The sequence below is a fragment of the Melospiza georgiana genome, chromosome 6 (assembly GCF_028018845.1).
Source record: "Melospiza georgiana isolate bMelGeo1 chromosome 6, bMelGeo1.pri, whole genome shotgun sequence".
Taxonomy (NCBI): Eukaryota; Metazoa; Chordata; class Aves; order Passeriformes; family Passerellidae; genus Melospiza; species Melospiza georgiana.
The window spans coordinates 37188671-37208620 of record NC_080435.1 but is presented as its reverse complement, the minus strand read 5'-3'; the positions used below and the strand labels follow the sequence as shown (position 1 = coordinate 37208620).

The window sequence follows — 19950 nt, the reverse complement described above, 5'->3', positions numbered from 1 at the left end:
AGAATAGCTGATAAATACACAAATATGAAGTGCTGCCTGAGCTAATAAGAAATTTGCAGCAAAAGCACACATTTGTTGAAGGTTGGAAGGTGTTAATCATCCTGTAGATGAAGTTGATCTTACTTTTCAATGTAGTTAAATTTTCAAAATTTTTTTCACTGAAACACTTAAACCCCCAAGGCTCTTTATTTTCACCTATTTTGTGCTCTAATATCTGGTGTATACAGGAGACAAAAGATAGAAGTAGAGTTTTTCTTACTAGGCCATTCACTGAAAATGAGTTGTGATTGACCATGATTGTCTCTTGGTTTCCCTGCTTCTTGTCCAGTCCTCTCTTCCCATACTCACAGGATATTTTCTTCCTTTTAAACCATAGCTGAAAAATGCACAGTGGCTTCTGACTTCACGTGTCAGAAAAAACAAAGTATAAAATAACACAGATGGCAACAATTTTTTTAATATTTAAGATGACACTGACCTGTCACGACTTTGAATAGACTGAAATTCAAATGCTGTTAGTTTTTCATCACAATGTTTCTTTAGGTTAAAAATTCCATGATAGTTTTTAATTGCTGAAGTTGTTCCTTCATAGCTATGGATTTGCAGCACAGTAAGACCATCTCTTACCTTGTACCTGTAATGCAGTACTTGTAGGGCATTGTAGTCCAATGTAATCTTAGGTAAAGTCACTTCCTTTTCCAGTATATCTCCAGACAAGGAGGTGTGACACTAAGTTACTGTGTAAGTAAAACAGGAACAATGTAAAAACCTCAAACCAGAACACTTAAAGCATTTGCTCCCAATAGGTGCATGCTCTTCAGATAGCTTTTGTGAGCTATTAGAGTGCATTATTAAATAAAGCCACAACAGGCTTCCATTAGCTTTCATGTGTCACTCCTTGAGGAGTGTTGTATTTTGAAAAGGAGAGGATATGAATACAGGATAGGGGTTAAGTATAAATCTTAAGAATTTCAACTACAACTCAAAAGATTTCTGTATGTTTGATTAAATTCACAGGTCGTCTCCAAGACTAGTCATCTGGTAAACAGTAGTCAGCTCAATTCATGTCTTTTTTATCATTTAGTTACTTAAATTGACCTCAGTGCATGTAGTTGTTTGCATGCTGAGGGAATAATGTTGCCAAATCAGATGCCTCCATTTGTATATTTTTTGATTCCATAGCACCAGAGAATGGGGTTTTTCTGCAGTACAACTGACTGAAAAATGGACAAGTTTCTTTATCAGATCATGTAAACTTGGAAATCTCCAATAAGTTACAAAATTATCAAGAAAAAGTAACATTAAAACACAAAAAGACACTGCAGCTACTAATTATTGTTCTATGAAATTTTTGTTTGCTGTTGAGGAGTACTTGTTCGACATAGGGAAATGCATGTCTCTTTACAATTTGTTAGGATTCTCTTGACTGCAGGGGCAAGGAAGATCTTCATTCCCTGATGCCTTTTTTTGGTGGGAGGGAGTTGTTTATTTGTGTTGGTTTAGTTCAGGTGTAGTTTCAGTCCAGTTTGCCTGTGCTTTACAAGGCAGAATGAATGGGTTGTTTGATCCTTCTTGGTCTTTAGTAAAACCCGCTACAGTCCACAGAAAAAGGGAGGAGCAGCTAGTGAAGTAGTCTGTGCTGTATGACTTTGATTATCTAGACTCTGTGTGTATGTATAAATACACACTTAGAGCATCCAGACTCAGTGGGCAGTGTTTCCATCCGCACCTTATGTTTTGAGAAGCTTTGAGGATGTCACACTTTTGCACATTACTATATACTGTCCCATTTCACCACTTTTCCATTATTCCTCTGGCCTGTTTTGTGAAATAAATCTCACATTTATCCTTTGTAATCATCAAATCCCTTTTCCAAATCCTTGACGGTGTTTTTCTGAGGTGGGATTGGGTTTTTTGCTTGTTTCTTTGGAAATACATTACTGGTTAACTTTTTTTCTTAGAGATTGCAAGGACCTCTTTGAAGATTTATCAGTTGTTCTCTTACTCTTGCAGTAAGGATATCAAGATCCATTAGAAACATGAATAGGGAAAAGAATTTTAAAAAATTGGTTTATGTATAGCTAAATTTCTAATAAAGTGTATGTGGTGTCTTCTAAAACAACCATGATGTTCCAGTCCATTTTAAAAAAATTAAAACTTCAAAGCTATGCTTAAAATAGGAAGTGTACCTTACTTTTCATAACTTGTGTAAATTATATACCTTGCATTTTAGCAGATTTCTCTGTACTGCTGAAAACAAAATTACCCTTGCAACAATCCTTTTAAGAAAAAATTTTTAAAAAATAGAATCAACTCTTTTCATATTTTGAAAAATAAGGATCACTGTATCCAGTTCTGATTTTCTCGAATGACTTTTCATCACAACTGTGGTGGATATTGTTGTGTGGCTGCACATTGCACCCAAAAAAATTGCTAGTCACCTGCATAATCTGGGATATTTCATGTGCTAAAATGAAGGATTGCTATTTCAAGTTTTTGGCTCTCATTTCTGTAAGCCCCAGATCACTGCTAATACATGAGGGAGCATAAGTTAGCTAAGTGGGTGAATATGTTATGTAATGACGATTTAAAATATCAAGGGACTCTATTTTTTAGGGAGATACCTTTTTTTTTTCTTTTCTCCCCTTGTCTTGTCCATTTGGGGAGGGAAATAAATCAGTGGTTTGGTCCAAATTATGTTTATTGCAGAACTCCAGAATTCCACTCTGTTCTGTTTCCTAAAATGAAAGGTTATTCTTTTTATGAAGCTTGCATATAATATGCAGTGTAGGGCTAAATAACTTAAATCTCAGTAAAAATATTGCAGTCAGTATTCAGTGTACTCTGAAGTAGGAAGATTGCAAGCAAAATGCTTTGTTATTATATGTATTTCTTGGTTGGCATTTAAAAAACCCTAAAAATTCACGTTACATGTCTGGTATAACAAGTTTCTGTGACTTGATTGGAATTAGGTAAAGTTTGCACTTAAGACAGAAATTTACAGTAATATAATGGAAAAGCAAATGTCTGCACTTCTGTAGCTCAGAACACTAAATTTTATTGTCTAGACCTCTTTGTTTTGTTGATTGGATTTGAATTTGGTTTGAGTGAGTAGTGATAATTCAATCCAGATTATAGACTTGGTCCAAAAATAGTTACTACAGTATATGCTACACTATTATCTGAATATTTTCAGTCCTGACAGATAAAAGGTAGTAAGATTTGATTAGCTATGGGAGATTTTAATTTCTTATTAGTGTTGCTGAAATTAGTTTGAGATGTCAAGCTATTCTGGCCTACAGTCAAGAAACATACTTTACAATTACACGCTGAAATAGATAGTGTGTAAGATGAAGGATACAATTAGCTTCCTTTTGTGTAAGACAGAGGATACAATTGGGTTCCATTTATTCTTAGTTTGCTTATTTTTGTTCATCTAATTCAAGTCAGTTTTCTAAACTACCTTTAGGGGAAAAGAGAAATACCTGGATAAGTTGTTTCTTTATGATGGAGGCTTAGGATGGGATGTAGTCTGCTTGCTGCATAAATATAAATTGTATTCAAAGCTGTAAATTAGTCTCTTGGAATCGCTAGAAGGGCTTGTATTTTTCTTGTAACTCTTCTTGGTTACCTATAATGAGTATGAAGCAGCTGTAATTATTGTATTTTAGCCTAACAGTCTGCAAGTTAAAGTATGAATTGGATGTTCGCAGTGTATAAATACGGAGTTTGCATATATTGTTTCACAAAGCAGCTAAGTTATTGTCTCACAGATACATTTGAAACTCATTAAAGACTTAAAAAATATTTGTGTAATGTTATGTTTAAAATCATGACAAATGTCTATTGAAATTTTGATTACTGTGTACTTGACTTCACCTGTAGAAGTATTCAAGAACTATGTATGTTTCTTGTCAACCTTAGTCAAGTTACTCATCAAAGGGAGATCGCTCACCAAGCACCTCAAGTTCATTTTTATTGTGTTTAAGTGATAAATGAGCTTTTGACAGCTGTAATCTCTTCCTTGGGTGCAGACAATATAATACACAATGAAACATTTCTCTTTCTGCAAGGAAGAGGAGTTAGTGTCATTGCACAAAAGGATTAAAACCTGTTCTGAAAATCAAGTCTTCTTTTCTGTGTGTTTAATATTATATATCATTCCAGCCTGTGTCAAAGGAAACTGTTGCAACAGAAAAATTTGCAGACTGTCTAGCTGGCCAGATAAGGTTGTAGATGGATATAGATAAATCAATAGATAAATACAAACTTAAGGTTGAATATATATTAACTGAATCAAGCATAGGAGGTTTTCCAGAAATACGAGGGGATATATATAAAATCCATATTTTAAAATCCAAGATAAAATGACTTCTTTCCTTTCTCTTTCAAGTTGCCAGCTAATAAAGATGCCTTCCGAAAGACATGGAACCCTAAGTATACGCTACGCAGTCATTTTGATGGAGTGCGGGCATTAGCTTTTCATCCTGTAGAGCCTGTGCTGGTTACAGCCTCTGAGGACCATACTCTAAAACTCTGGAATTTGCAGAAAACGGTTCCTGCCAAAAAGCAAGTATATGGGTTTTATAAAACATCAGTTGTGTTTTAAATGCCTTTGAAATGGATTAAGCTCTTATAGTTTCAAGTTTTTCAGTAGAGATTTCACGTGGCATAATAACTCTTCTTTTTCTTTCAGGAGTGCCTCTTTAGATGTAGAACCCATCTACACATTTAGGGCCCACATGTGAGTGTTTGATATTATTCATGGCTAATAAATAAATTGTCATTCATAACGATGTATTGTATCCTGTAGGCAGTTACCAATCAGCTTTTTTCTGTCTCTCAATAGTGGACCAGTATTGTCATTGGCAATTAGTTCCAATGGAGAACAGTGTTTCAGTGGTGGTATTGATGCAACCATCCAGTGGTGGAACATGCCTAGCCCTAGTGTGGATCCATATGATACCTATGGTAAGTTCCTTTTAAAAGATAAACAACTTCTGACCATTGTCTTCAACATTATTTTTCTACTTGATGTTAATCTGCATTCTGGAGCTTTTGTGAAATATTACTGCCATTTCTCAACTATGCTGTATGTTTTCAAGTACTTATGTGTGGCAAACATTAGTTATTTATTCCTGCTTGCACTGATGATGTACTTTGTGTAGAACAGTAATAGGGAGACTTAACAATTCTTAAGATTTATGCAGTAAAGAGAAAAATAATCATAATTTATATTTTGAGAAGCCTAATATTTTGAACCAGAATTACAACGTCTCAATAATTATGCATTTCTTCTGATGGAAATTTGCCAGAAAACCAAGATAAGTATGCTCAGATTCCATGTCCCATGTTTCTGACTTGCATCTCAGGTCCCTAACTTTAGATATCTTTAATTTTAGATCTCTCTAAAATTAAATAGCTTGTAACTGCTTGGAAAACTCTGCATAGATTTAAAAACCCTCTAGAAAAGGCAACTGTAAAGTGTCAGGGAGACAAAAATAAGATTGCTAGCTCCACAAGAAAAAATTAGTCCCGTTTTTATCATTAGTGCGATTGAGAGTTTTAGACCATACCTGTGTGTCAGCAGAGTAAAAACTGCATCAAGTAAGCATCCAGTGTTAAAGTGGAAAGCTGGTTTTGTGCACCTTGTACAAAAGAAGGGCTGTGATCAAGCATTCTTAAGATGTTGAATTTGAAAGGAAGAAATAAGAGAGGAGGTGGTAACAAGAGTGAATAATTTGGGGAAAAGGGACATAGTTGAGTTGTTTGTGGGTTTTTTTTTTGTTGACTGGTTTGGTTTGGTAGGGTTTTTTGGTTTGAGTTTGTTTTCCTGGTTGGTTGGTTAGTTGGCTGGTTTTTTTTTGGAGAAAGATGGCAATGGTTGTGCAAAATGACTTGTGCAATATTCTAGCTGTTGCTTAAAGAGAAAGGGCAGGGGGAATATTCAGCTGGTTTATGTGGAATTTAATATATGTTGAGGTACAAGAAATAATGAATGCTTCTTCACTAAAATGGTTTCCTTTCTCAACTTTTTTTTTCCAGAGCCAAACGTTCTAGCTGGCACATTAATTGCTCACACAGATGCAGTCTGGGGTCTTGCTTACAGTGGTGTAAAGAATCACTTACTCTCTTGTTCAGCAGATGGCACTATTAGGTTATGGAACCCACCAGAAAAAAATCCCTGTATTTGCACTTACAATGGAGAGAAAGGTAACTTTCTGCAGTGGTTTTGAAAATCTGTTATGAGGCAGCTGATGATGCATCCAGACTCATTGTCTCCATTTATCCAAACTAGGTAACATAGCTAAAAGAATAACTTGTAAAATAATCATGGTGCTGTAGCATTATTTTAAAGAAAAGAGCAAATATCTTCTTTAAGTATGACCTTAAATGCTTAAATTGTCAGGAATTTTTAAAGCGTTTTGTTCTTTCTAAAGATTTTTTTTGCTCTTTCTAGAGCATGGAATACCCACATCAGTCGACTTTATAGGTTGTGACCCTGCTCATATGGTGGCATCTTTTAACACTGGCAGCACAGTCATCTATGATTTAGAAACATCCCAGTCAGTGGTAATGTTTTCATCACAAGTAGAATCTGGTAAGTAGAGCTCTTCTGTAATAAATACACATCTTGAATGAGGTACCTGTTGCATCATTGTGGTACCTCATTGTATGGTGTAGTAAATGAAAAAATTTTACTCCTCCACTGCATCATTCAGTTTGAAAGATGGTTAAGATGCTTGGAACAAACACTGTGGAAAGGTGTTCTAACTCCTCTACTCTGCTTTTGTGAAACCCTGCCTGGAGTGCTGCCTCCATCTCTGGCGCCCCAGCATAAGGACACAGCCCTGTTAGACTGTGAGTCCAGAGCAAGGCCATGAAGATGATCCCAGAGCTGGAGCACCTCTCCTGTGAAGACAGGCTGAAAGGGTTGGGGTTGTTCAGTCTGGAGAGGGTTCTTGGGAGATATTACTGTGATCTTCCTATACCTAAAGGAGCCAGAAACTTGGAGAGGATCTTGTTTGTACAAGGCCATGTGGTGACAAGACAAGGGGGAATGGTGTCAAACTGAAAGAGGGTAGGTTTAGATTAGATATTAGGAAGAAGTTCTTTACTGTGAGAGTGGTGAGACACTGGCACAGGTAGCTCAGAGAAATTTGGGATCCTTCATTCCTGGGAAATGTTCTAGGCGAGGCTGAATGTGGCTTAAAACAACCAGATTTGGTGGATGGTGGACCTGCTTGTGGCAGGAGGGATTGGAACTAGGTTATGTTAAAGGTCCCTTCCACTCAAGCCATTTTATGATTCTGTTAGCAGGATTTGAAAGTAGTTAGAGGTAGTGAAAGCAACAGTTACTGTTCTCTAAGATTTCTTAAGATTCAGTTTTCTGATTTGTATATGAAACCACAGTTTTCATTATATAGGCTTGACATGGAGGATATTAAGTGGGTGAATAATAGGTGAATTAAACAGAATATTTAATTCAGTGTAGAATTCTGCACAGGTTGGGATTAAACACACTTTCTGGTAGAACTTTGTAGAAATCCTGTTGCTGCAAATAAAGTGTTACAGAGAGGTAGGTCATCAAGAATTAATTGCATGTATTTGATGAAACTCCTTATGGAGGACTCTTTTTGCGACGCTCCTCATGTGATTCATAAGGAAAACCTCCAGTTTCTGCTCATTCCTTTCTAGAAAATGTGATTTAAAAGAATAGTGCAAGGGGAGAATCTGCTTCTCCCCTCTAAGTAGTGTAGTTTACTTTAATAATTAAACTTACACACTTAACACAGGTTATAAAACTGTGTGAAAGCTCTCTTAAAAATACCTTTTGCAAAGCCTGACGTTGAAGTGAGAAGGAACATCATGATTTGGAGAACTACCTTTTCTAGTTTGAAGAGAGACTTTTAAATGGTTTTAAGAAAAATTAAGCACAGAAATTAAGATACCAAGATAATTTTGTAAAAAGAGTATCCTGTAGACTTCTAAAGAGATTTTAGCCATTCATTGTTTAAGTTGAAGTCACAAATGTATCTGACAGAATCTAAGAGTGTTAGGTTGACTTCAGTTTCTTGGATTCTCTGGTCTAGTAGGTGTCCCTCCCAACCCAAACCACTCTGTGCTTCTGTCTTCACCCCCAGACTAAATATTTTTTGATGCAGAGGTGTAAGAGCTGTGTGCTAAACATACATTACTCATGCTACAGTTTGTTTCCACTTGGCTAGTGCTGCCCTGCAGTACTTGCTGGGTTTTATCTCTCAATAATCTTCCATGGGTGAAAACTACTTGTAAGCTTTAACCTTACAGTACCATGGCTAGAGTCTACCTCACTTTGCCCCATCCTGTGAAGCAAGAAGCTTTATTTCTTAGGAGATCCATTGGTCCTAAGATAATACTTACATAATGTTAAATAATATGCTAATCTTAAGTGTAATGCTAAAATACTGTCGTTTTAACTTTAACATTTTCTTTAAGGCAGATGAATATTCTTTTATTTTCAGGTGTACAATCAAATAATCATATTAACAAGGTAGTAAGTCATCCCACACTTCCTGTAACTATTACAGCACATGAAGATAGACACATCAAATTTTTTGACAACAAAACGGGTAAGGATAAAGAAAACCTAATTTGTCTGTATGAATATGTTTTAAAAAATCTCGATGATGTAGGGAGAATCTGTTTGTAGAAAACTTACTACTGATTTAGTCTTACGTAAAACAGAACTTTTGGTATTTCTAAGATTAAACCTTTTCAGCACATTCTCTGGGAAATAGTGATACCTGTTGCAATTGTGACTTCAGAAGTCAGAAAACACTCTCAAAACAAGCAGAGATAGTTATGAGGGACAAGAAAGTGGTCTTTAATTTAAAGCTTTCCTGATTTATAGAATATGTCTGCTTTCATTTCTACGCTTTTAACTCTAAGCATGTGTCAGTTATGTTTTTCAATTCTTAGTAGTAAAAAAGATCACTTAGTACCTATTAGGGCAAGAAATATCCCTAAATTCATTGTGGTAATGAAATCCTGTGTTATACTTAAGTTGTTGATAAGGTTTATAAAATAGAAAAGGATCTGGAAGAAAGAGGGTAAGGAAGGCTATAGGAGAAAGCTGCACTGTCTGTTGTGACAAAAACATTAAAATAATTGTAAAGACAAACTTCTTATTTGTGAAATTACCTGTCACTTCCTACATGTTACCTATCAAAGTTGGAAGGAAAAAAAAATCAAACTCACTTTAAGTAAGCATATGCAAAACACCTGTTTGAAGTGTGTTTGGTTTGGTTTGGTCCCAGTACGAGATGGCAAACCCCAGTAGATTCCTGGGGTTTTTGTTTTCTAAAGCAAAAAGCTGGACATTTTTTCTACTTTGCACCTGCCATGAATGTATGTATTTGAATTGTGGTCATTAAATGCATTACACTGGTGTTGCTGAAATTAAGATTTATTACTTCAAAGAAACAAAGAATAAGGAAAAAAAAATCTGCATGAAGAAATAATTGGGTCAGTAACAGGAATCAGAGGGTAGAAGTAAATGGTCTGTTTGTGGAATAAAGTATCTGTGGATCTGGAGTGATGAGCAATATTTCAGCATAGTGAGTCATCTGAACAGGGAGCAAAATATTGGCAGTTAACTGACATTCGGTAATTCCGCTTATTAAACATGAAGACTGACAAAGAACTGGAGATCTTAAAAGACATAAAAGCAGGCAAATTAAATTCCATGTGGATAAATGTGAAATTATACATGTAAGGAAAAATAAACATTGTAGTATAAAATAATAATCACTAGGCCAACTGTTCTTATTTAAAGTAAAACCTCAGATTATAATAAGAGGTTAGATAAAAATACTACTTTGTTTCTTAGCAGTCAGAATAGCAAAATGCCTATTAGGAGCGAAATGAATAAAAGGCAAAAGTGAACATTTTTAATACCTTTGCATGAATACTTTGAATGAAGTCTCCCTTACCTGAAAGGGGATATAGCCAAGTTAATATGTTTCAGAGATGATCAAAGATCTTCAGTGGCTTTTAGCTTCTTCAGGAAGAATCTTAGAAACTGAATAGTCTGAGATTCTTCAGGAAGAAGAGCAACTGAACAAAGCTGATTTATGTTCTTCGTGTTGGTCATGGTCTTACAGGGATTTATTTGCCCTCTTTTTCAACACATGAACTGAGGTTCAGTTGCTAATCCCCAACAGGTGACAGACTCAAAACAGGAAAGAGGCAGTGATTCTTCTGTGCAGTTAAACATTCTGGAACTCTTTCCAAAAAGCATCATGAGGTGCTAAAAGATGTTATTAGGAGTCCAGGAACAGAAGTCAACTTAAATTAGGAGTACTTGCATTAAGAGTACTTGAATGCAGAGTTACCTGTTCTGGACATAACCAAACAGTTAATTGTTAGAAGCTGGAGAGTATTTTGGGCAAGTATCACCTATAGTTGCCTTATTTTTCTCTCCTAGCAATGACAGAGATAGATGGACCGTTGATATGGCTCAGTAATTCTCATTTTATAAAGCTTCATCAAGACTCTCCTACTGGGGCAGTTATTAGGACATTTAAGAGATAAAGGTTCTCATTTAGTCATTTTAGGTCTTCACTGTTGTTGCTGCCAATAAAGATGCCAAGTGGATAAAGATTGTTTACAATGGGAATACCTTTTTGAGAGTTGTGTGTCATTTGCCCTTATGTTTATATAAGAGTCCGCAGTTGAAACTTTGTAATTTCTAATGGAATAGAATTATTCAAATATTACTGGACTCTAAATAAGCATGTTGTCTTATATTGTGTTTAAGGGGGATGGATTGATGATTTTTAAATAAATAATACTTCACAGGAAATTCACTGTTTATTTTCTTTTAGGTAAAATGATCCATTCTATGGTTGCTCACTTGGATGCTGTCACAAGCCTAGCTGTAGATCCTAATGGAATCTATTTAATGTCTGGAAGTAAGGTTTTTTTTTTTCACATTCTATATGTTTTAATATAAATTATGCATTTATGATGCACTACATTTCTGACAAATATAATCTTTTATTTTTCCTTTCTTTCCTAAACAGGCCATGATTGTTCCATTAGGTTGTGGAATTTGGACAGCAAGACATGTGTGCAAGAAATAACAGCTCATAGGAAAAAGCTGGATGAATCAATTTATGATGTAGCATTTCATCCATCAAAAGCATATATTGCCAGTGCAGGAGCTGATGCCCTTGCCAAAGTATTTGTGTGACATAGCAGAACAAACCTGCATCATAACAGCAGGTCTGTTTGGACAAAAAAGAGGGAATGCGTCACTGCCATCAATTATAAGGTTACCAATAAGACACTACATCTGATCTGCCTGGGTGAAGGCTCTTAAGTGGGGCAGGTAGAAGTTGGTGAAAAGTCACCACATCCTGAACAATGTCAGGCTCATTCATTTAACTGTAATTACTGTATTTGGGGGGGTGGGGACAAATACAAAAAAGAAAACCAGTATTTGTAGCCTTGACTGGATATGAACTGAGCGTATGTCTGTTCTTTAGGTGTCTTTAAGCAAACGTGGAGTCTGATCTTACAAAAGACTTTTATTTTGGACTCTGTGTGCTGCCTTAGGGTTAGGAATGTGGTGCTCTTGTGGGGGGAAGTGAGCTCCAAGAGTAGCTTTCTTTTCATCTCTTAGTAATCTTCTGTTTATCAGTTGAATGCCACAGATTCCCCTTTTAAACTTTTATTTTGCTTTAAAGAAAAGGAAATTTAACTTAAAATATTTTAGCATTAGTTGCACAAAATGTTTGGATAAAATTCTAGTTTTTATAAGTCTTTTTATATATTTAGCCTGTCACAACAGTGCTCAAGATTGTATTGATAATGTTTTTCTGCATTATAGAACCCTAAAACACAGAGATCTCACTGACCCTCTGCCGTGTAACCACAATCTTCCCTTCTTTTGCCTAATACAGCTCAGCTAAGTCCTTGCTTAAGGATGCTAATTCATCATCATCGCATAACTGTCTTCATAAATAAAGGACTGTAAAATGTGTTCAAATGAAACACAGAGGGGTTAACACCCCTAAATGAACTCTTAAAAAATTAATCTTGGCATCCTATCACTATGTGATATTTTGTACATCTTACTGTATTTACGAATTTATTTATCAAGGATTACCCATCTTGCTAATGGCCTATTGTTATTTATTTCACTTTTTGTTGGTCTTTATATCCTTTTATGTAGTGTGTTAAAGGGCCCTGTATATCTGTTATGGCACTCTTTGAACAGTCTAAAATAGATGAGAAAATGGGACATTTGATAATTCTAAAGTTGCAAACCAAGAAATTCTTTTTCCTCTGGTTACAAGTACCTGGAGTGGAGTTGATTCCAAAAAAACAATCTTGTTTCAGAACCTTTGGAGTGAAAATTATTTTTATTTGCATTTCAAATAGAATACAAAAGTAGTTAATTCAAGATTCATAAATCTGCTGTGTTTTGACTAGTTACTCCCTGCTTTTATTTTATTTTTCAGAAGTGCTTCAGTTTATGGTGTAACTAAAAATTTTGTTTGTGTAATGCATGATTAATACAAAAAAGTATTTTTTCTAGTCTTCCACAAAACTTTTCTGATCAGTTTGCGAGTTTTGATGAGTTTTGTAAGGTTTCTGTTTTACAAACTATGAATCAGCAAATTTTTAAGATTGTACCGCATAGCAAAAGTACAGCTGTTGAAAAATAATGTATATAAAATGCATATAATAAATATTAAATGGTGTACCTGTATGTTACTGTTGGCTACATTATTTTGTGTTGCACAGTTTGAAAGAGTCATTCTACAAATTACTAAATTAGGTCTCAATTTTAGCAAAATGACCATTTGTTTATTATGCTTATAAGCTGCTTTGCTTTTGCAAGATTGTAATAGTTGTCTGGATGTTGAGCAACTCTTCAGTTTCAAGCAGCAGTACCCACATATAAGAACATGTTTCCACAGTGTTTAAAAAAATTTTACAAGAACAAATCGAAAATTGCTGGTGTGTTCTTACAGCCCTTCTAAGATGATAATCTCAGTGTTTTTTCATTATCTTTGCATATGAAGTGAATCTGAAGTGATTAGGAGCCAGAAAGGTACTCTGTTTTTATTTCAAACTGCCACTGAATAGTTGTGTTGAATTATTAAAAAAAAACCAACTAATTTCAAAATGCCTAACATTTGCCCATATATTTTACCTCTGTTCATTTCTTTCCAAGTCCTCCTGTAAAGTTGATGAACAAAAAACTAAACTGAAGGTCAACATTTACCTATTCTGTGATGAGTCACTTTGCTCAAAGCTATCAGCAGAAACAGAATACCACAATATGAATATTTTTGTGTAAAGTAGTATGTTTAGGTATGAGTTAACTAAAGCTAGAACATGTTCCTATAAGTGGTTTAACTGCATTGTTCCATGTAAGTTTCCAGTTTTCCAGTAAGAATGTATTTCATGCCATCTCATGTCAAGCAAATTAGAACCAAAAAAAAAAAAAAAAAAAGGAAAGAGGTGCTCATGATAGGCAGTTATATTTTGGAATTAATTTTGTTTTAGTAATAATGTTGCATTGCTTGAAATGTTACAGTAAATTATAATTGTGTAGGAATTGGAGAATTTTGTCCTTTATCATGAAGATTGAGGTGAGGCCTTCCAGTAATTGCTTGTAGGACACTAAGACTTTACTTTTGAAAGTAACATTCAGCTGATTTGCACTTTTTGTTCTTTCCAGTCTAAAGCATTCAACTAATCAACAGACAAGAGAGTATTTGAATTTTATTGGAAGTAATTTAATAATCGCCTTTTCTGAAGCCAAACATTGTTTCTGGCAGCTTTTCCAGACTGCTGCATTTTAATGCTTAAATAAAATGTGATTGTTTAATAAACATTACCATGCATAACATTTACCTTTTTTTTAATTGTATTAAAATTGAAATGATAAAAACCAAAATATTTGCTTATTTTCCTTAATTGAAATCTTAACAATCATCTTAGTTCACTAATGCACAGTGGATCAAGTGCTGTAGTGAGGCATCAGTTACTGAATATTACCAATAATTTCTAATACCTCTTAGTTTATTTATTGTGGGGTGTACCATGCTGAAACCTTTATTTGTTGGGTTTGAGTTTTTGAAAATGGAAGAGCTATAGTACTGGTGATGGGGAAGATGAAAGATGATAGTGCTCAAAGAAATGGTTTTATTTAGCAAAACCACCTCAGCTTATGAAAGGATTTACTTCTCTTTTGTGAGACCCAAAGGACTGGTGCTCAGAACCCGAATGGAAAGATATCTGAATGTGGTTATTAATACCTGTAGCATTTAGGGTGTGATTGATAAGTCTGTGTTAACAGACTTAGTCTCCATCTTGCTTTTTATTGTGGGAACTGTTTTAAGCAGATCAGTGGTGACTGTAGCTCACTCCAGCATAAACAGTAGTATGCTGTCCACATAAATAGTGAATACACATGAAAAAGAACGTAACAAGCCCTGGTTAAGAATCTTCCATAATTTAGAAATACTAAGGACAAATTTATTTGCCAGGAGAAAATTGGTAGGTTTTCCAAGTGGAAAAACTGGACTTGAAGTTGCACTATCAGTGGCCATGTGTTTCACATATTGTATGCTAATTTATTTTGAAACTGATAGCATGCTCTGTCCAGGCATGCTCTTCTTATTATGTGCTTTAATTTACTTTGGAACTGATTACACTCTGCTCCAGCACTTCCCATCTCGCATCAGTGGAAAGCCCCTTGCTCACACAGTGCTGATTCCTTGCATTTTTGTTCAGTTTGGTGTCATAGACTTGTAGAAAGGCCTGGGATGGAAGGGACATTGAAAATCATCTAGTTCAAGCCTGTGCACCCAACATGGACATGGGCAGCTTCCATGAAAAAGGTTTTTAATGGCCCCATCCAGCCTGGCTCTCAACGCTTCCAGGGATGGGGCATCCACACCTCTGGACAGCCTATGTGCCAGTCAGTCACCACCCTCACAGTAAAGAATTATTTTCTAGTATCCAATTTAACCTGTTCTCTTTGAAGTTTGAAGCAGTTTTCCCATGTTCTGTCACCACATGCTCTTATAGAAAGTCCCTCTCTGGCTTTCCTACAAGCTCCCTTCAGCTACTGGAAGGCCACCATTAGGTTAGCCCAAAGCCTGCTCTTTTCCAGGTTGTCCAGTCCCAACACTCTTGAGACCCTTGAGACTCTCCATCCCTTTCATCGTCTTCAAGGCCCTCCTCTGGAGTCACTGCAGCAGCTCCCTGTCCCTGCTGTGCTGGCGCCCAGAGCTGGTGCAGCCCTGCAGTGGCTCTCAGCAGAGCAGAGCAGAGGGGCAGAATCCCCTCCCTGGCCCTGCTGCCCACGCTGCTCTGGCTGCAGCCCAGGACACGTTTGGCTCTCTGGGCTGGCAGTGCCCATGGTGCCTCATGTGCAGCCTCTCAGCCAGCAGCACCCCCAAGTCCCTCTGGGCAGGGCTGCCCTGGGGCTGCTCATCCCCAGCCTGTGCTGAGACTGGGGCGTGCCCCAACCCAGGAGCAGCACAGCACCTGGTCTTGTTAAAACTCCTGAGAATCCCATGGGCCCACTTCTCCAGCTTGTCCAGGTCCCTCTGGCTGCTATCCCATCCCTCAGGTGTGTTGAGCGCATCACTCAGTTTGTCACTGCAGTGCATGAGTGAGTGTGTGTATACATACATATACACACACACACACACACACATATACACGTACTTATGTTCTGCCTCTAAGAAGTTTTAAACAAAGAAATAACAAAAGCAGATAGCTTCAGAATTGTTTTGAAATGCTACTTCTGAGATGAGCAAGAGTGTTTAAGAGTGTTCCATTTTCAAACATGCTCTGTTGGTACTTTGAGAATGTACACCCTTGAGTCTTGTGCAGATTAAATTAGTAACAGATTTTTAAAAATAAGTAGTTCAAGCTACAACAACTTTAAAATGTCATAAAAATGCATTGGTTTGTTTTTAATTTTTAATATAGCAATGAACTTAGAGCTGATAATATAAAACAGCAGCCTTTTTTTTTAGTCCTCCCTGTTTTCTCCTTCTCCTGGGGATCATGTCGTGTTCCAGGTGACTGGAGTTGAGACGATGACTTCATAAGCTCGGTGCAGTCTTGTGGCCCACCTGCAATGGGTGGAGGGAGCTGCTGGGGCCAGCCAGGCTGTGATGGCCACTTCTGGCTGGGCACAGAGCAGGGCTGCAGGAGCCCCTCAGCAAGCTGTGGAGAGGCAGGGCGGGAGAGGTTTTGCCCTCTGTGCCTTCAGACACCATGGTGTTGGCAGAGGGAGAGCTGCTCATTTGTCCACGGTTGGTCACATATCCTTGAGGTGTTCCCTGAGGCTTGTCTCCATCTCATCTTGGCTTGCCATGTGGCTGTTGGAAAGCTGTCACTGATCCTGGTGTGCCTGGAGTGACCATCTGGGCACTTCCCAGACCATGCTGATGGCTGCTGGGGTTTTGCTCATGCACAGCAGCTGGCCAAGGAGATGTGGTTTTCCTTTATGAAAGGAGGGCTGCCCAAGGTGATGATATTCTTCAGTGACTTTGTGGTGACTGGCCTCATTGCCTTTGTTAAGCACCTTTTTTTCTATTGTTTCAGGTGTCTTTCTAGTTACTCTTTTGTACCTTGAAATGGGTGGGTATCTGTTTTTTTCATTTGTGGGCAGCTGGGGGCAGGGGCTTAAAAGCAGAAGCTCTTGGAAGGGCCTGCAGCTGCTCTGCATGCACTGGTGCTGTGTTGGAGTCTGAATCACAGCTCTGTCTTACATGCCCTGTACTTTTGGTGGACTGGCTGGTAGCCTGAGGTTTTTCCCTCTGCTGGAGTTTTCTGGTGTTAGAAATACTATTGCACCTTAACAATAGCAAGTCTTTTTAAAATACTGATATGTCCTCATTACTAGGGTAGATGTTGGCAAAACCAGGAGCTGTGTGTTGGCTTCCTGAATTACTGGTGTGTCTCTCTTGCCTGAGGTAACCCAGGTGACTGACTCTGCTAGTCTTAATAAACAGTTTTCTGTAAAGATTTATCTGACAACTATACAGAAGAATTTCTTAGCAGCGAGAAATATTTTCTCCAGTTTGACTGACCTAACACCTGGCAGTTTCCATGGTACAAATGCATTATATTCTGACAGAAATCTTTTTTTGGCAGATATTTGGGTTTAACAGAAGCGACTGATCTTGGTCACTTTCTCCTAATTGTTTGTGTTAGTCTGGTCTCTGTTCTCTTTTGAGCAAATCTGACCATCGGGGAGTAAATTCCTTGTTGATATATTTGCTACCAACGTGCTGTGCCAGACAGGTCTGGGTTTTTTCCTAAACTGGCTCCTAGTCCTCACCAGAATTAGTTCAACAAGTTTGTGTATCTCAGCTAATTTAGAGTGTTTAGATGAGAGAAAGCTGTTTTTGCATCTGCCTTTTCTGAACAAGTATTCTTAAAATACCCAAGGGTGTCAACGGAATTTCAGAAACTACATAATAGTGAATTTGCTTTTCATTTGAAAAAACCACTATTTTGATTATATAGTTTGTTTGATTTGGAACTTATCAAAGCTTTCCAAGTGGTGCTAAGTTAGTAATTTTTGTAATTTTCCCATCTAATTTAAAGTATTTTCCTAAATCTTGCCAGTTTTTTTCTCAATCTTTTGACTTTTTGTTGTCTCTAACTTGTATTATTTGGCAGATAATTGTTTATCATACTTGTAATCTGATCACATCCACCAGGGCAGAAAAACAGTTTTATATCCCTTTGCTTACATTCTGCCATACTCCAATTGCTGTTAAGTAGTAAAGGCCATATCTGACCTCAGCAAAGGTTGGAAAAGTTTAGTTAACATTTGCTAGCAAAAACAGCAGTGCAGGATTCCCATGCTGGTGCCCTAGGAACTGGTCCAGTGTGAAGTTCAGCTGTAGGTTCAGTTCTAGCCTGGGGCTGAGGGTCTGTTTGGGCTCCCAGGAGCTGCTTGGCAGTGGGGAGTGATGCTACCTGCTCCTTGTGCCTGTGGCAAACCCTAACCCTGCCCTTCACCATCCTGACCCTGCTGCTGTTCACAGGCAACTGCTCTGGGCGTGGAATGCAGAGACAAATAGGACACGCTATTTGCTTGTGTATAGATGCAGGTGAATGTAAACAAATCAGTGAGTAACAAAACAATAAATACCCTTAATTTCATGAAAGCAGCTTATGATCAAGGACACTTCACTAACTAGACTTGATTGTTTGGAAGGAAAGGAAATTTTGATCCTAATGAGATTAAATTTAAAATGGTCATTTGTTTCAAAGCAGAGATTAAATCCTGGGATTTAATCATAGGCAGCAAATTTTCAGAACCTATTCTTCATTCAGCTGAAGCTAGAGGCAAAATTTTTGAGGCCAATGAGGGCAGAAGAATGCCCGCTGCAGTTAGTAGACTTATATGACAGAGAAGTGGCTCACACTTCAGTTCTAAACTCTTTGCTGGAAGTTTCCATGTGTTTTGTGTCTCTGCTTGGGTGACAGGTGATCACAAGATAGTCAGCCACGTTCTGCTTCCACTTCCCAAAAATACCACTTTTGTTTACTGTCCTAGGGCCAAACCAGAACCATTGATTTTATTAGGCTGTGGATTTAAGTCCCAGTTTCCAGGCAGTTTACTTAAGAATGAAGTTGATTGCCTTTGACAGTGCTCAGGCCTTCTGTGACACTTGCATGGAACAGAGAAATTTTCTGTCATTTTTGTGGCTTTGATACTTTCTGGACCTGACTTACCCTTCAAGCTAATGAAAGGAAGGAAACTCTTGACAAAATTGGTGGAGCTATGTAGTGATATTGAGAATTGCCCCATAAGGAAAAAGCAAGGCATAAGCAGTTGTTCCTGCTTTTCTTCAGAACAGGGAAGGTAGAAATTCTGTATTTTATGGGGCCATGCCTGATAGAAGGGAAAGCTCACGTGACAACACTAATATGAAAGGCAAATGGAAGTAATTAAAATATTTATTGGAGAATCTACTGTTCTGATGAGACTATACTAATGTGCCAAAAAATCCAACCCTGTTCTTTCTCTCTTCCCACTTCAAAATTGCTTTGTAAGTTGTAGAGAATTGTAATTGTTGACTTTTGATGCAAATGATTTTGGCTTGTTTCTGCATAGCTCTTTATTGGCATTGATTTTAAAAGGCATAGTACTTTTAAAGTGACTATTTTCTCCTAAGAATGTTAGGATGGTCTTTCTTTTGGGTTTTTCTTGTTCCTGGCCAATGCAATATTAATAGTTTTGCAGTGATAATAAAAGTTGGTTGACTTCTGAGACCCATTTTGCATTCTGCTTAAGGATATAAAGTAGAAGGCTTTTACTACAGGTTTGCAGGTCTGGCTGCAGTTTACTGGCCTTCAGTCCTAGACTGTATACCTGCTTTTCATGTACTGCACTTGCCAGAGCTAGAAATAGCCATGCTGTCAAGGGATGAATACACATAGTAATTCATGGTAAAGAGAGGACCTAAATGCCTAAGATTTGTGCATGGTGCAAAATTTGAGGTGCAGAAAATTTGTAAACAGAATCAGAGACACTGGCCTGAGTTTCCTTGTAAGACTGAGACATATTGCCACTGACAAAGGAAGTCATGCCTCCTTTCTGTTATAAAATAGCCTGTGAGTGGAGAGTTTACCCAGGAAAGATCTTGTGGCAGGGAATGCTCAGGCATGTGTCCTAACCAAAGCACGGCTGTAGGTTGTAGCTCTTCCTGGAAGTTATCATGTACAAAAAGGGATTTCACTTTATTTAGGACAGCAGTTTAATAAAACTAAATAAAACTAAGTGGGAAGGATGAGTTTTGAATGGTGTTAACTACTATTTCATGTAAAATTCCAAACACCTGCATGGGAATTACAGTTAAGCACCTAAATTCCTAACCTTTTCTAAATGAAGGAATCCTGATTTTTTTT

General features: G+C 37.3%; 1 protein-coding gene across 4 annotated transcripts in view; it reads left to right on the top strand.

The window, feature by feature from the left end:
• The window catches only part of STRN3 (striatin 3), a 60170-nt gene extending 46213 nt beyond the window's left edge, over positions 1–13957 (top strand). For all 4 annotated transcript variants that reach the window (XM_058027344.1, XM_058027343.1, XM_058027346.1 and 1 more), the window contains 8 exons: positions 4394–4569; positions 4697–4744; positions 4850–4971; positions 6046–6213; positions 6461–6601; positions 8505–8612; positions 10869–10955; positions 11067–13957. In XM_058027344.1, coding sequence (XP_057883327.1) covers positions 4394–4569; positions 4697–4744; positions 4850–4971; positions 6046–6213; positions 6461–6601; positions 8505–8612; positions 10869–10955; positions 11067–11236 — 1020 coding nt within the window. In that variant the 3' untranslated portion in view covers positions 11237–13957. The remainder of the gene's footprint in view (positions 1–4393; positions 4570–4696; positions 4745–4849; positions 4972–6045; positions 6214–6460; positions 6602–8504; positions 8613–10868; positions 10956–11066) is intronic.
• Positions 13958–19950: the final 5993 nt, after the last annotated feature.